This window comes from Zosterops lateralis (genome assembly GCF_965231275.1).
Source record: "Zosterops lateralis genome assembly, chromosome: 7".
NCBI classification, from domain to species: Eukaryota; Metazoa; Chordata; class Aves; order Passeriformes; family Zosteropidae; genus Zosterops; species Zosterops lateralis.
This window is the reverse complement of record NC_139767.1, coordinates 12,739,697-12,753,569: the sequence shown is the minus strand read 5'-3', so window position 1 is coordinate 12,753,569 and position 13,873 is coordinate 12,739,697. Positions and strand designations below refer to the sequence as shown.

General features: G+C 34.7%; 1 protein-coding gene across 5 annotated transcripts in view; it reads left to right on the top strand.

Annotated features, from left to right (window-relative positions):
* The window catches only part of ADAM23 (ADAM metallopeptidase domain 23), a gene marked incomplete at its 5' end in the record, with an annotated part of 69,166 nt that overhangs the window by 16,737 nt on the left and 38,556 nt on the right, over positions 1-13,873 (top strand). For all 5 annotated transcript variants that reach the window (XM_083864692.1, XM_083864696.1, XM_083864693.1 and 2 more), the window contains 6 exons: positions 6,446-6,509; positions 8,715-8,797; positions 9,472-9,535; positions 11,778-11,850; positions 12,348-12,421; positions 13,299-13,364. In XM_083864692.1, coding sequence (XP_083720818.1) covers positions 6,446-6,509; positions 8,715-8,797; positions 9,472-9,535; positions 11,778-11,850; positions 12,348-12,421; positions 13,299-13,364 — 424 coding nt within the window. The remainder of the gene's footprint in view (positions 1-6,445; positions 6,510-8,714; positions 8,798-9,471; positions 9,536-11,777; positions 11,851-12,347; positions 12,422-13,298; positions 13,365-13,873) is intronic.

The following is a 13,873-nucleotide window of genomic DNA, read 5'->3' as shown; positions in this document are numbered from 1 at the left end:
CCAATGGTGAAGAACTGTTGTCTTTCCATTTTAGTAGGTGTTTCAGTTGACTTCTGATATGGTTCTAGATTTGTCAATAGTGAGATCTTTATGTCGAATTCCTGGCATCTCAGATCGCTTTGTAGACAGGCTGAAATCTTTGCATTTGGAGCTAATATAAAGCCTGTGCATGCCTGGCATATGATTAAGTTCATCAGGCATGCCCCTAGGAGCCTTTGACTGAATTTAACTTGATTCAGTGACAGAGCTAAAGTTGCACAATATAGTCCAACATGGAAGCTTGGATTAAGGGAACCAAAATAAACTTGGACTTTGCTGGAATGTACCTCTGATGCTTCTATGGTTGTTAATCAAATTTGAAGGTGCTCTAGTCAGCTCTTTGTAAGTATAACTAAGCTTATTCCACTCTTTTTTGATATTAGAAATAAAATAATAATGGGAAAAACCCTACACATCTGGTTGGATTTTTGCTCCATGGAAAGAGTTGTTTTGAATAGGAGTGCTACCATTAGACACAAAGTATCAGAACATCTGGCACCTTCAGTGAAGTGCTTAAGAGGAGAAGAAACAAGTTTCTCTTGTATCTAAAAATCCATTATTTAAATGAAAGAAGCTTTAGCAAATATGGTTACCATTGGATGAGACCATTCTGGTAAAGACAGGTGGCAGCCCTCAATCTTACACTACAGGTTAATAAAACTCTTACTGATAAGTTTTCCAAGCTGGTGAGAAAAGAAATGGGACCAATTGAAACACAGTATTGAGTAAATTTGAACAGTTGTTTAAATGAAATTTTTATTTTGTCAATTGATCTTCTAGGAAACTTCTGCCATAACAAATTGCACTGAAGTGTTTTCCATGGCATGGAACTCATGTTCTGTAATATTTAGTTGTTTGTGTCTTCATTTCCTTGTGTATAGCACTTTTTGAAGTGAGACTCCATCTTCAGCATGGTGGTAAACAAAAATATGGTGGAAACTGTCAAACATACTGTTGATATGATGAAGAACTCTTCAAAACTGCTGCCTTCAAAATGCTTGCTGAAATAGCCAATAAAATACAGCATGTTCCATTCTCAGAGGGAGAGCTTCAGGGCATAGCTAGAGAAAGGATCATGAATTTGTTTCCTGCACTCCCTCAAACCAACTCAGGGTTTCTTGCACTGAGAGAGGCAGATGATCCAGAAAGAAATATGCAGCATTTTCTGCACTGTTCTATATGAGTATTCTAAACCATTCTATTATATGCTTTCCTGTCAGTCTTTTTTGGAGACCTATTCCCTGTTTGAGGATCACCTAGGTAATTTCAGTTTGTAAATTTGTGGTTAGGTAATCCTTTCTTCTACCTCAAAGACAAATGCAGCAAAACCAAGCAACAATAGCAAGACCATGCAAGGAGTGATTTTTAAATAAGTGTACTGTTTACTGTTACAGAATCATTATGCTATTAATATTGAAAGTGAGTGATGACTTCCTTTGATTCCATAGTTATAAAAAAGTTAACCTATACATTTTCCTCATCAATTGTTTCTGTTAACTAATTGTAAACACATTTGCTTGATCTACAGTACCATGTTCTGATTTTTTAAGCTCCTTTGAGATAATATAAGAAAAAGGTAGCAGAGTCTTGCTCTGTTTTTAAAAAATAATGAATATTAGCAGTATATTTATTCCTTGGAGACACTCTTGTCGGAGCAGCTTCAAAGATAACAGCTAAGTAAAGACTAATGTAAATGCATGCTAGAAATTTAATAAATTCCCATAAGAACAGTGAGTTCAACAAAGCTTGTGAATATAATTGAAACTTAATATAAACAAGGCTGTGGATGAGCATTGCATTAGATGACAGTACCTTGATCATCTTAAAAAAATACTGCAATAAGGTCTCATTGTTTTTCCCATCTTTATGTGCTACTAAACTATATTTGTCAAATGGACAAAAGCATCTGATGGTTGTTCTGTTAAATAATTAAACTAGGTTGCTCAGACACTGGTACTGAGCTTGAAACATTTCAGAATAGTTAAAAAATTATTGCCTGGTAGTAGATTAGTATAAAGACAATTTAAGAAGTATGCAAGAAAAGTAATTCTTGCTGTACTCTGATTTTCTAACAGACTGTCTTCTAGCTTGCTGGAAGCTAATTTGTTTACTTGTATATGAGATACCTTTTTGCCATTTCATAGCCTTTTCCTACCCAAATCAATTCTCTTCATCAGGATAGTTAGATGCCAGCTGAGGTAAGCCACTTTTTACTCTGCAGCTCTCCTGTTAATGATGAAAACATCAGCAGTGAAATACGTCCCAGGGAAGATGTGAGTTCTTCAGAAAGCATCTGCTGTTTGCTCTTAACAGCTGGCCTATACCTTCAAAGGCAGCAGCTACAGGGAATGGCATATCCCTTTGCTGCTTATTTTGCATTTCTCAGTGTAACTCAGATAGAAGGGCCAGGGAGCAAGACAGCTTAATAAGAACAATTATCTAAGATAAACAAGGCAGGGTGGAAGCAACTGTAGAAAAGGACACAGCAGACAAATTATTTTGTCATGAGTTCATTCAACACGTTGCAGCTTGATGTGTTTGTTGTAAGGAATCATGCTAATGTGACACTACCTAAATAGACTTTTGTCTGATGTGATCATGACTGACACTTGTTTCAGTTAAAGCTTGCACTGTTTCTGGTGCTCATTATATTGAAAATCAGATTTGCTGTGCTGGATGCATTTCTGCCCTAAGCAAAATGTGAATGACTCAAAATGGATCAAAGGTGGCAAAACACAGTCCAGTGTAAATGAAATGCAAATGTATTTTCTAAAACTCAGGTCTGCCTGTCAGAGGTAAATTTAGGCATTCTTTAAGTGATAATGAAGGAAGAAGAGTTATTTTGTTCTATGGAAACCCTACTTTATGCATGAGTTCTGTGCCTCACTCCTCAGGCAATTTCACTTCTACATGAGCTCTTAATCAGTGTATTCTAGGCCTTTCTTTTTGATGCCACTTACATAAAGAACCCCATCACACCTCCTGGTTAAATTACAGTGCTCTTCTGTGCGTGTCTTTTGTGTAGGAAAAAAATGTTTGAAAGTTATTTTGGTTAAGCATTCTTTTTTTTTTTCCCTTCTTCTTTTCTTTAAATACTTTGTCTTTTGTCAGATTTGTCAGCATTAATAACAGGTAAAAGTTTTGTAGGGGAAATTTGCAGTAGCAGTTTTATGTATATTTTTACATCTGTTTTATTCCCGGAGTTATAGCAAAATGTAGAACAAGCTTCCTTACCCTTCCTGTCTTTTTCAATGGTTACAGACAAGGTATTCTTTTGGATATTTTGCTAGTGTAGACAGATGTTTGAAATAAAAAAAAGTGATGCAAAGTACCTGACAAAAATCAGGTACTTGCCAAGATAGAGACATTACAGTTTTAGGAGCAGCTGACTGATTTTTGTTTTTTCAATGGAATGTTCAAAATTCTTGCTCTCCTGAGGGAAATGTTAAGAGAAAAATGCCCATGTGTGAACTTGGTAGTTATGTGTAGCAAGCTTAAAAACATACCAGAAACTGATGATAAGCACCCTAGTCCAGCCTTGCAAGAGAAACGATTTTGTGAAATCCAAAAGACTTATAAAAGATTTTTCTACTCCACCTTCTAGGTGCTGGATACTGTGTTACATTTGCCAAAAGGGTGCTTCACAAATCTAAGTTGCATTCTTTTTTTTTAATAGCATGGCATTTGGGAAGTACATCACAAACAGCAGGCCTGAATTTTCTTTGGAGGGAATTAGTTCAGCATGGAGAATTTCATTGATGTGCCTTGTGTCCTCCAGATCCCAAAGGTCCATATTGGAGCTGGCTGGCACCAGCTCTGTTGGACGTGGGGGAAGCTCCTGACAGCTTCTCAGAGATCCACTCCTATAGCCCCTCCTAGTGCCAAAACCTTTCCACACAGACCCAACACATGTAGGAAAGTCAGTGATGAGGAAAGTGTAGAGTCTACTGGAAAACTGTATCCTTGCTTTGTACTTGTAATATTTGTGTATATACATATAGGAGTTTTCCATCAAAAGTATTCCATGTTATATATCCTAACATGTGACACTGTATTTGGACATTTCCCAGACTGGGAATTCCTTGGCAGTTGGAAGTAATGAGAAGCTAAAGAATGGAAAAGGTTGGCAGATGAGGGAACCGACTGGGTTACAATGGCAGCTCAACCAAAATCCAAGAAAAGAATACTAAACTCTGGAAAGATTCTGCAAAGGGTAGACTAAAGAAATTTTGAGCGGCTCTTATGTTGCACAAAATAGGATAAATCTGAGAGAAATGCTGTAATTAAAGTATAATTAATTGTGAGTCAGTACACACGGTGGGAGATCACTTACTGCAAGTCTTATGAGATGCAAAAAGAACTAGATAGCATAGAAAGAAGTTCTGAGATCAGTCATATAAGGTTACTAGAAGAGGGCAAAAAAAGGTGTGAAAGAGTGAGCTTGATTTGGCAACAGGTAGGTAAGTGCTGATCCAGGGATTAGTTTGAGGAAACCAAATGGTCTTTGTGAATTGAAGCAGAAATGTCTGTCAATGTTGGAATCTGGTCAGGGCCTTATCACACTGAGCACAGTTCCTGTGTTTAATCATTCTCAGTAATTTTTTAAATACCTGTATTGTAATTACAATTTTCAGTTTTCTTACTTATGTCAGTTACCTGTAGCCTTGTCTGTACTGTCTCCTGTTGAGAACAGTAGTCTTTATCTTCATAACTAGCATGAAAAATGCAATTAATGAAATGACATTATCAACACCCTAAACTTTGTTTTGTGTATGTATATGCCTTTTTAGAAGCTTTAATCTTGCCATGATGAAGAAATGAATATTTGCATTGTAGTCAAGCACTTACACTATTTATACAGCATTTGTATTTTCTGCAGAAAGTTTGTTTACTCTGACACAAATAGAGAAAATGATTTCATGCAACTGAATTTATTTTTAAATTCACACTTAAAAAATATTTTTAATAATGCCTTCACAGTGATTTTTAAGGCAATTTACTAGAATTAAGTAATTATTCAGGGCTATTAGCATTGATTTTGCAGGCCCAGAGTGCCCGGAGTGTGCTGTGTCAGTTTCATGAGAAAGGACTTGTAAGAGAACAACTGGTAACTGACTTCTGCAGGATGCTCTCTAAGGAGTGCAGGGCCTGATAAATATGGCATGAAGAATTGATTTGTTGAGCCAAGAGTCCCAGGGTTAAAGTGTTATCAGGATTGCTAATAGCCTAATCTGAGTTTGAGATACCCATTATCATAGGTTGTTTTTAGTCATGAATTCCCATCAGAGTTATTTTGCCACACCAGATTTCTGTAATGATATTTTTTATTTGTAGCAATGATATTTTTGTTTTGATATATGTACCAGTATCAGACCCTTTATTGATTTTTAAATTTTTTTAGTTGCAAGTGTACATTAGGGGTTTTAAAAATGCTAAGAATTCTGACTCACATTAAGTAAAATGCTTCTCTTGCATATTTGGTGGGGCCAGTTAACATCTTTAATTGCTTTGCTCTCCCTGGGCATTATGCTGCAACTCTGATTGTAACAGAATGAGATGTGAATGGGGCACTGAGGTTATTGCAGGATGTGCACAGGCTGCCTAATCTTAGTTTAAAAAAAAAAACCAAAAAAAAACAAACAAACCCAACCAAATGAAACACCCACGCCCAAAGAAAAAAAAAAAAACAAAAACAAGAAAACCAAACACAAAAACCCTCATCAAAATCCTCCCCCCAAAAACCCAACTCCCGCCCCCCACCCTGTAAATTACATATTATGGAAAATTTTTATGCTTCAGAAATTTTTCTTGCCAGAGTTAGGAAGAAAATAAGAATGAAAAAGGTACCTGGAAACAAAACGTGAAAGTAAGAAAAAAAGTAGTATGGAGGGTGTTTTGGGTTCTGCATTGTGTGTTTTCTTTTAAGGTACATTACTGCTTTTGAAAAAAAACCTGAGTATTTGCAGTTTGTGAAAGTGATACACTCTTGTATTCATAACAATGGTGTATTTATTTGTTCAGCCTTACATACACTGTTTACACTTCTAGATAAAATGTAAAACTTACTTGAAAATGGTGATGAACTAAAATGCATTTACTGTCAGCAAGGAAAGTTCTAAAGCCAAGGAGTATCTTCTTTTGCATATTTAGAGGGCTGGTAGTCTAATTGTAAAGCTAAAATACAGAGAATTAGATTGCAGAATAAAATTCCCTCTTCTGTACTGCACTATGACTTCCAGTGTAACATCAAACCATTTTATGAACACAAACTGCTTGATTTTTTTAAAACGGATGTACAAGGAAAATAAAAATGGTTTGAAAATACTAACAAAAATCTCCAAACCTACCCATAGCAGTAGAAAGAGTACTCATATTTTTCTTATCTTTATTTATCCTTTCTTGACAGTGACTTGTTATCTTCCAATTACGTGGAGATTCACTATGAAGATGGAAAACCAAAATTTTCTAAGGTATTGTGTTCTTAAATTGTCTTCCTGAAGGAGCAAAGCCAATAAAATGTTTAAAAAAAAAAAAAAAAGAGAGAGAGAGAGAAAAAATGTTTTGCAAGACTTAATAATTTCAGAAGTATTTTTGTACACATAGAAGGTAACTGTTATCTCATCTTGTCTGGGTATCTCAGTAATACGAGAGGAATTGTACAAAAAAGAAAAGCTGTGTTTTGGAGTGAGGATGAGTAGTGAAGATGATCCATTATTGCTAGGACAATTACATCATGTAAAATATAGGAGGTGGAGGGGTTGAAGTCACCATCAGATTAGTCTTCATTAATTATTTACATGTCCTTAGCACAAAGTGCAAGGAGAAAGAATAACGGTAACGTAAGACATTTTAACAAATGCAAAAGTCTTGCAGTGACTTTTGTTTGCAAGAATTACACTGTTGTGAAACAGAAAATGAAAGATTTAACTGAAACCTTAACCTCTGGAGTTATTGCAAAATCAGCATATTGCTAGATATCCAATTAATTTTGTTTGTCAGACTAGCTCCCAAATTTAATTCAGTGCCATAGGCTGCTGATCCCAAGCCAGATTAAAGTTCTGCAAGGTAGTTCAGCACTAACCAGATCAGTCTTTTTGTTTGTTTATAGTAACAAAATGAGGACTGGAAGGTTCCTAGGAAGGTTATAAACTACATTTGCTGGAATTACTTTTTTTGTATTTGGTAGAAATGTCAAAATATTTCTTGCAAACTTTTTATGTGTGAATTTTATCAGTATTTACAGTGGAAGCAAGCAAGTATTCCAGTTGTATTCATATCTTCAGAAAGTCTGGCCTGTTGTTTGTCCAACTATTAGATGTCTGGTTTGTTTTTTTGCCCTTGCTGTAGAAAATCTCAGATAAATTAAAAAATAAATTAAAATGGCAGATTAGGGCAGAATTAAACAATTCCATTGCAATGTGATCACTGAAATCTGCTGTTTTGTTTTCTTCCCTGAAGAAGAAAAATAGTTTCATGTTACATACAAAGGAAGTTGTTCCATTGAGACCCAGTATTCTGCAGAATAGGCAAAAATGCCAAATGATGCAAGAAAACAATTCCCTCTGGCATTTAGAAAAGCTCATGCAATTGTCAGCTGCAGCACTAGCATTGAGCACTGCGGTTGCTGAATCATGAATCTGACTGGAAAATTATATTAGAACTTCAGACTCAGCAAATGGGCTACCTTTGCATGCTGCAGTAACTTGATCCAAACTTCCTAGGGGATGTTTTCTGAATTGCTTTATTTAGAAGCAATAATAGAGTGCCTGAGGTCACGTTAATCTGTAAAAGGCTTCATTATAGATAATAAAAAGACCCCAAAACCCCACACAATTTGTGTAGGAGGTCAAATAAGGACTGTATCCTGGTCTTTTGCAGTGTCTTGTAATACTTTCTAGGCCTAACAAAACAAAAGATCATTTTGCTTCCTGATGTGGGTCTAAAGATGTGAGATCTCAGTGAAAAGTACTGTATTTTCTAGAATGAGGTAGTTAATTACAAAAATGACTGAAGAACAAACAGCAATTTCTTTACTCAGATGATCATCTTTAAAGAAAAAAAAAATCTTGAAAAGCTTTGTGTGAGAAACATAATCAAATTTAGCTGTTAAAAAGCATGTTTTATGCATTCTCACTGATGAAGGGGTAAACACAGAATGATTACTCTCTATGAAGTACTTTGATTTAATTATACACAATAACCTGTAAGGAATTTAAATCAGAATCTGAATAACTCATTAAATGGGATGCAAAATGGAAATAATGCTGTCTTAGACAAAGAGCATTTACATTTTTTGTACCTTCTGGAGTTATAATAATTGCATAAAGAATGGATTTAATACGCACGTTGGAGTTCAGATGACATGACACAACAATTTAAAATATTTTTATGATGACTAGTAGGTTGTTCAAACAGTGGCTGAGAGACCACCGTACGTAAGGCTTTTTAATAAAATTTTTTTGAGAATACTTTTTAGTTTACTGGAAGTATTTGAGAATACTTTTGAGTTTACTTTTTAGTTTCCCTGAGCTTATTGCTAATAGACAATAAAGACAAGTACATAAATAAGGTAAATGTGTATTGTTACTGTTATTGTTAGATTTTTTTTCATTTTTAAGCAAAAGATAAATCAGGATAATTTTGCGTGTGTGATGGTTTGTTTTTAAAAATCATAGGGGGGAGAGCATTGTTACTACCATGGAAATATCAGAGGTGTGAAGGATTCCAAAGTTGCTCTTTCAACTTGTAATGGACTTCAGTAAGTGCATGTTCTCATTTTTTAAACAAGGCTATAACTAATTATTATTATTGAATATTATCTCTTAATATGGGAGGAACTGAAACACTAAAGGCTCAAAGATTTTTATGTTTTTGAAATTTTTCTTAGTATCATTTGAATTAGTGATTTGATGCTGTCTCATGAAACCTTTGAATACAGTAAGTGCAGCTAAATATTTCCCCAGATGACTTACCATGGTAAAGGATAAATGAGATTTGCATTTCAGCAGTTTGTATGCCCAGTATCCATGTATGATTCTGTCATAGAAAAATGGATCTTTTTGTTAGATTGTACAAGGAAAAAATGCAAGAAATTAGCTTAGTTACTGCTCAGTGCAGCTCAGCTGTTGATTGTATTTTGTGTGCTCAGGGTATGTCATAGAACTTCCTTTTTCCAAGGTCAAATCTTTACCCCTTTTGGAACTTTATCATTGCAATGCCTTTACATTTAGTGTTAACCCATTAAAATGTACCAGATATCTTAAAAATCCCCCCAGTCTTGGCTTTAGCTTCATGTGGTTATAATGAATATATATTTAATATTGGTCAGTTGTTCAGCCCTGAGTTTGGTTTTGTCTTACCAAAATTCATGTCCTGGAGTCAAACCAATTTCCTTGTAATCCTAAATATCACTTCTTTTTCTCCATGTTCTAGTGGCATGTTTGAAGATAGTACTTATTTGTACTTGATAGAACCGATGGATCTGACTCACACTGTAGTAAGTTTATTTTTGTCTAATTTATTTGGCTTGGGAGAGTGCTCAAGGAATGGCAAATAAAAGTATTAGAATAAATCAATGAGTGATATGTCTCATGCATTGATATGAAAATGAAAAGTATTTTAAAACACTTGATTTGAATTTGTTTCAGGTGGCAAATGTGTAATTATGATTTACTTACAATTTTCTCTGCTTTTCTTTAATCTTTTGTTTCCTACTTGCTGTTGATCATTTAGATGCTGGGAACAGCCAAATAAAACTTTCCCATAGCACGTGGTTATGGACCGTCGAAAAGTGTTTATCAATTTGCTCCAGTACTTGAACTAAAGTGTTTATACATTCATTGGAAGGATCTCTGGAACTCATTTATACATTCCTCTCTAAATAATTGTATCAGATTGCTCTTGGCCTGCCATGATTCCACAAAAAGCATAATTAAGTAGATAATTACATCATTACATCTGGGTATCTTAAACTTCGTATGTCTTAAGTCAGTGATCGTTGTATAGCTTAAATGATTGTGCTCCAGCAGATTCAAATACGAGGTTATGCTGGATCAGCATGTAGGACTGCATTTATGCAAGTATTTTGCCATCATTATTTTTGTATTTCATGTGTCATGTGTACAACTGTTTCTAAAACTTCAGCTGTTAATACAGCTTACACAATTTCACAGCCAGTAGTAAAGAAGGTGTATTTCTAACTTCTGAGTGATTGAAGTATTTGAGTGATTTTGAGTGAAATGATTTTGCAACATTGAGACAGAGAATTCTTAAGGTTTGTGACCTGCTTAGTCTGTAGGATATATTGCAGGTGCTGTGCCACAGTTCTCAGGCTTGTCTTGCTCTAGTATGTATATGACAGTATATGTATAGTATGTGACAAATAACTAATGCTGCAGAACTGACACATTTTAGTGACTGGAAAGCTGAAATTAGAGTCTGAATAAAGATCTGCAAAATCATTGGCTGATACTGTCAAACTGGATCAACATTCAGAGGACTCAGAGTATCATTTGGACAGTCAATTATTGGGCTATAAATGAAACTTCAGAGACATGGGAAAATATTACACCTAAAAGAATCAGTCTCCCCAGGAACAACAGTACATGCTGTGTGTCTGTGATGTAGCACGTGTTCTAAAAACTGACAACACAGACACAGTAAATTCATGGAGATTATGTTTATACAAGGAAGAAGGAAATTTAACTAAACTGTTTTCTTGCTTGGGTGAACGAAGGAAACCAGGCTATCTCTCTGAGTGGTATTTCAGTAAAAACTAAGTAGAGCAAAAGTTCTGGTTATAAAAGTGAGATACCATTTGCCCAACTCAAGGTTTTAAGTTGAAGTCTAAATAAGAAAACAGATGAGATACGTAATTTTCTCAAAACTACTGAAAATAATTGTACAGGTACTGAGAGCTTTCAGAGGCTCATTTTTTAATTGCAATATGTGGGATAAATATCTTGAACACAGCCTTCAGCATGTACTTTATTCAGCTTGACTAATCTTAATTATAGTAGATACTATATAAAACTCCCTCTCTTTCCCCCAAAAATCTAACAAACATATGTAGTATTGTCCTTCGGTGTGCTCTGTATTTCTTATGGAAGTTACAGAACAGTAGCAACCTAACCTTGAAAAGAATTGCTTGTGTTGGAAGGCTCTGCAGAGGAGATGTTACAGAAGAAAGGAGTTGTTTTCTAGAGTAGATACTCAAATGGGATAATTTGAGGTATGTCAGACTTCTAAAGAAATTACGCATTAAAAATCTTGTCCTTTTAAAGTATGGAATAAACTAATAAAACAGGGTGAAAGGATCCTCTTTAGGATAGTATATTGATTGGTTTCTTGCCATTTGCTGCAATTAGATGGGATTTTTTTCATAAATAGTAATAGTTGCTTTTCATCCGTGGAAGGAAGATTTCAACCAGATACAGACATTCTAGTTTGATTTATTGGAATAAGGGATCTGTGTCCTCTAATGCTAAGGATTTTGAAGGACTGCTTTAAGGTAATCTTAAAGACATCTTTGTGGACTGGTCAATTTGCTGAAGTAGAGAGGGTTCTATGATTTGCTCAGGATTACAAATAGATTGCTTCAAATTAGCACTATCCCAAATCGCTGCTATAGTTGCTTGCATTTTATAGAAAAAATAATAGAAATTATAAATACTGAAATAAGTGCCACATTTTTCGCTTGATGCTATTAATTAAAAAATTTCACATATTTTTCTTTTTAGGAAAGTAAAAGTAGGCCACATGTCATCCAAAGAACTTATGGAACACAAGCCTCCAAGCAGTTGCGGGACCTTGGTGTGTTTTTGTTTACGGGTTTTTAAATATTGGAAATAATCGTATATGTAACTTGGAAAATTTGGGTATTAGGCTAGCAGTGTTTATAAAATTGCTGATTATTTAGAAGATTTTGAAAAATAGATTTTACCTGCCTTTTTTCACAATTATTGCAATGGAATATGGATTTTTCAAAAGGCAGCTGTAAGATTTTCATCCACAGACCTGTATTTAGCTTTCCTCTGAAAATCACTGAATTTAATCAGTGATATTAATGTTACTGAGGGAATGAAATGGAAGAAAGTGCATATTCTAAGCCCAGCTTATAATTTCTTCACTTCTCCTTGCATGCTTTAAGATTTCTGAATTAATGATATATTTTATATATTTTTAAAAGTGAGCTTTTGAATAGCAAGGGTGGTTCTAATTTTGGTGATCTTATTCTACTTTTGGTTTGGACAGTGTACATAAGTAGTTTAAAATAATGCCATGAAATTCTTAAATTGTAATTTTTACAGAAACTGACTCTAGTTCTGAATGGCCCTTTCTGTCTGAACTGCAGTGGCTGAGGAGAAGGAGAAGAAAGAGAGCAGTAAGTAGAATTGTGACCTTGAGTTAAGACTGTTTATAAACCCAAACTCATTAATTTCTGTATTTTTAAATGTCAGTAGAGCCTAGGCCTTAGGAAACAAGTATTTTTAGAAGCTTAATGTTGTCACATAATAGAATTATCAAATAAGAAAACAAGACTTTTCTTCAAAAATAGAAAATTTGGAAGAAAGTTGATAAGCTTTCTAAAGTGGCAGCAATCTTACGCATCAATTAAATCAAAATTTAGTAGCAGAAATTACTTTAAAATTTTAATTTTTTTTCTCTGCTTGAGAATAAATAATAATTTTGAATGAGCTCTTGCTACTTTGTAGATATCTGACTTTACTGTCACTTGGCTTATTAAAGTAGCATGATTAAATCAAATATCCAAATGAGGACACCCAGAACTGGGTTACTGTGAGAACATAGGTGGGCAGTCCTCCTGATCTTCACATGCATATGTATCAGTTAGGGGAATAATTGAGTTAAAGGAGATTATTCTGTATTTCTTCACTGAGTTGTGCAGTCCACACCGCATTTTTGAGCGTGCTTATGTTTTTAGTAACTTCTTTCCTCAATAAATCTGTGATGAGTAGTACATAATGAAAGGAGGAGGGAAGAAGTGGTGGTGTCTGAACTGAAGCAAAAAGAGTAGACCCTGATCTTTTTTAGTGATGTGGCTTAGATTCTCAGCCAGTGTCTAAGTTACTGGAGCTATGATTCTTTACCCTACTTGCATTTCTCACTCAGTTGTCTGCTGATTTACATACCCTAAACAATATATATTTAGTATGTATATATAATAAAAATCAGCTGCAGTTACTTTTGAAAATCACTACATCTTCATGATTTCTCAAAGAATTTCTTTAATTCATCAGTTATCTCGTGGTGTATTTGAAGAAATGAAATATCTGGAGCTCATGATAGTCAATGACCATAAAATGGTAAGTATATCAATTCAGTGGTAATCTTCCTTTTTGTGACTGATGTATCTTCCATTTGTAGGCTGATGTACAGCACTGTGCTGCATCAGCTACTTTTGGGCCCAGGATTTTATTTCTCACATTTGTACTGTAAGACACACTGTCGGCCATAATACCTAATGAAGCTTAATGTTACCTAAAATTTTCTGAGGTAATTATATATTCAAAATGAATCTGGAACACTTTGGTGTCATTAATATGCCCATAACCAACAAAGGAAAGCAGCAAAATATTTTTGTCCTGAACACACTAAATATTCTAAAATTACATCCTGTCTTTGTAGTTGTGTAGAAAGAGGTCATAATTTGTTACTTTGAGTTTAGCTTTACTAACTTAAATTTGAATGCCGCAAAACATGTAGATGAAACTCTGTTCTTCATGGTTATTCCATACTTATAAATGGGAGTGATAATGGAGTGAAAGGTAAGTTGTTTGTTTGATTCAGAAAGTATTTGTCATTTAAAAAGCTC